This window comes from Morone saxatilis, unplaced genomic scaffold, assembly GCF_004916995.1.
Source record: "Morone saxatilis isolate NCDOM2014 unplaced genomic scaffold, NCSU_SB_2.0 Contig17, whole genome shotgun sequence".
NCBI lineage: Eukaryota > Metazoa > Chordata > Actinopteri > Moronidae > Morone > Morone saxatilis.
The window spans coordinates 28,401,619-28,404,302 of NW_023339729.1; the positions used below are offsets into that span (position 1 = coordinate 28,401,619).

Sequence of the window (2,684 nt, forward strand, 5' to 3'; positions counted from 1 at the left end):
TGACTCAGAACTGCTGCAGGTTATTTCTGTACTTACATTTTATGAAATTATGAAAAACAAAAGATTCTCTAAATCAAAGGAAAGTATCCAGTAGGCTACCTTGCTGTTCTGTGTGACCTTTGACCTTGTGACAAAGACATTTTATTATTATATATTATGTTATTGGAAGTTAGAACTTAATAACTGGGGCATGTTTCCACTGCATGCAGCATGCTCATACATGAGTAGCCGAAGTAGCCGCACATGCGCAGACCGCCGCCGACACCGGTAGTGACGCGAAAATGGCGTCCTCTGCTGCTCGGCTCACTACACGCTGGTTATCGGCATCAGTTTCTTCTGGACACCGTAGCGGTCTTTTTCTGAATGTCTCCGCCGGACGTGCAGGAGTTTGTTCGGCGACGACACTGCAGACGCACCGGGGAGGGACAGCGGTCAGCCTGAGCTCCTGGACACACCGAAATACCGTGACATTGAGAGGACTGACAGGTGAGACAGCTAGCTCAGCTGTTAGCAGAACACCCCTACCTCTTATATCAGCAGCCCTCTGGCACTATTCATAACCACAACAGTTGAGTCTGAATGCACATAACACTTTGTCCAGGCTTTGTGGTGAGCAGTGTTACAGTTTGCAACCAGCTAAAGGCTGCAGTAGTCCTCCAAAGCTGGTTAGCCTCGGTCTTTGGTAGGATACTGACACTGTTTTGAACTATTACATCAGTAACATTGACCTTGTTGTCACACTTTTTGGTTTCCCATGTTCATGTCATTACTGCGAGGACAATAAACAGAAGATTATATTCGCCACAGAGTTAAACTTTGAATGTGGTTCAACCAACTTCGATAAGCCATGTAACCAAAATACTGTCCCCCTTAACTCACTCTAAACTTTTAAAAGATCACCTTACACCCAGGGCTGTGAGACTTCTAAACAGGGAGAGGTTGTGCTTATTGTTCCTCTCCACTATTTATTGTGTGCTTTGCAGTATGAAAAAGTATAATGTGATCATAAAGAGCAGCAAATAAAATGTGATTTGATAAAGATATATTTGCTATCATTTCTAACTGACCTAACAGCTATTGTCCTGCAACACTTGTAATATTTTTATTCTATGACTTTTGTGTTAAATGTAGCACATTTATTTCGCTTGTAACTTCACACATTGTACCGAGTGTAATGATTTAACCATAATAGTGTAACTATATAGGATGGCTACCAGTGGACCTCACGGTCTTTGATCAAACCATGTTGTTGATGGTTTCCAAACAAGGCCCATTCCTCCAGTACAAACTCTCCAGAAGGATCCTTCCTGAAGAGCTTCCTCGGGGGTCTGTTAGGTCGGGTCCCCCCAGCCCCTGTGGAGTAAATGCTGCTGGCCTTGGTCCAGCACGGTGTTGTGTGTGAAGCCTGCCTCTCCATATGGTGGTCCAGTATTTGTTCCTCTTCACCTCGTGCCACTCGAGCACCTTTTCGCACAGAAACCAAACAGGAGCAGGAACATTTCTGGTTAAGGGTTTACATCCCAATATTGAGTAATCATGATTTGAGTGAACGCTGCACCATTTTTTATAAGAACTTGGAGAGTGGAATTAAATGGATTATCTTTGAGGCACTTTTATTTGTAATTGGTTTTGGCCACCTTGCATAGGCTTCCAGGCCAAAGCTTGGCAAACTTTTCTTTTTGGCCCCCTGGGGGTCAATCAGGGTTGAGTGTGCTGGGTGGTACTTCTTTGCCAGCTGGAAGAGAGGACCAAAGGGAATTAGTAAGAAAGAATGAGGGCAGAGAATGGAGAAGCATTCAAGATTAAAACCTCTTTCTAATAAGCTATCCAATCAACAATACTTCCCACATAGTGTGGACACAAGCAATTTGGTGCTCTTCACCTGGTGAGTAAAGCCTTCTTTACGTGCCTTCGTGGTGAAGCACTGCGGAGGCACACCCCAGAGACCTCCATAAGGATAGTTCCTGCTGTTGTTTGGCCAACCTGGCTGGCTGGTGTTGCAAGAGAGCAGGCAAGGGGCCAATGCCATTGGTGACATCTAGTGGTCTGCAGGAGAGGAACAAGGATGCGAGAGGGGCATTTTTTTTGGTTAAAGAATCTACCTGTAATAGCCTGCATCATTCAGGGATTGCTTGGAAAAAAGAGAGCATAAAGAATTCTAAGATAGATAAGATAGATAGATAGACTATTAATCCTGAAGGTAAGTGATTCGGGTCGTCAATAAGCAAGCCAGGTACATTTTAGAGGAATACAATTAAAAGTACGAAATAGAAGTAAAAGCTGAGGTAGAAAAGATAAAAGCAAGAGTAAAGTCAGGATAGTAAAGGTGCAAGAGACAGTTGGTAGTTGGCAAGAATCGAGTACTAATGATATCGATCCGGTTAGTGGGTTCAGTTGTTCAATAACACCTAGTACGGAGATACATATAGAATAATCATATTTATGGAATATAAACCTATTGTAAAATAAGGAAAGTGTGTTTAAAAAAATTAAAGAATTATTGTGGATATGATATCGTCCCATATTATATATATTCTTTTACCAATATAATACTCACAGAAATCAGGACATACTTCTGGCCATCTTAAACAATGTTGCCAATTGGTGTTTAAAACCAGTGAAAACACCACTAGCAAAACATAAATTTACCCCAATTAATTGTCTTCAATTCACAAATCCACAAT

General features: G+C 42.1%; 1 protein-coding gene across 1 annotated transcript in view; it reads left to right on the forward strand.

Annotated features, from left to right (window-relative positions):
- Positions 1-258: 258 nt before the first annotated feature.
- LOC118327554 (dnaJ homolog subfamily A member 3, mitochondrial-like) overlaps positions 259-2,684 on the forward strand; it is a gene marked incomplete in the record, with an annotated part of 5,779 nt that continues 3,353 nt past the window's right edge. Inside the window, 1 exon segment of the mRNA XM_035660961.1 lies at positions 259-486. Within this exon segment, the coding sequence (XP_035516854.1) occupies positions 282-486 (205 nt within the window).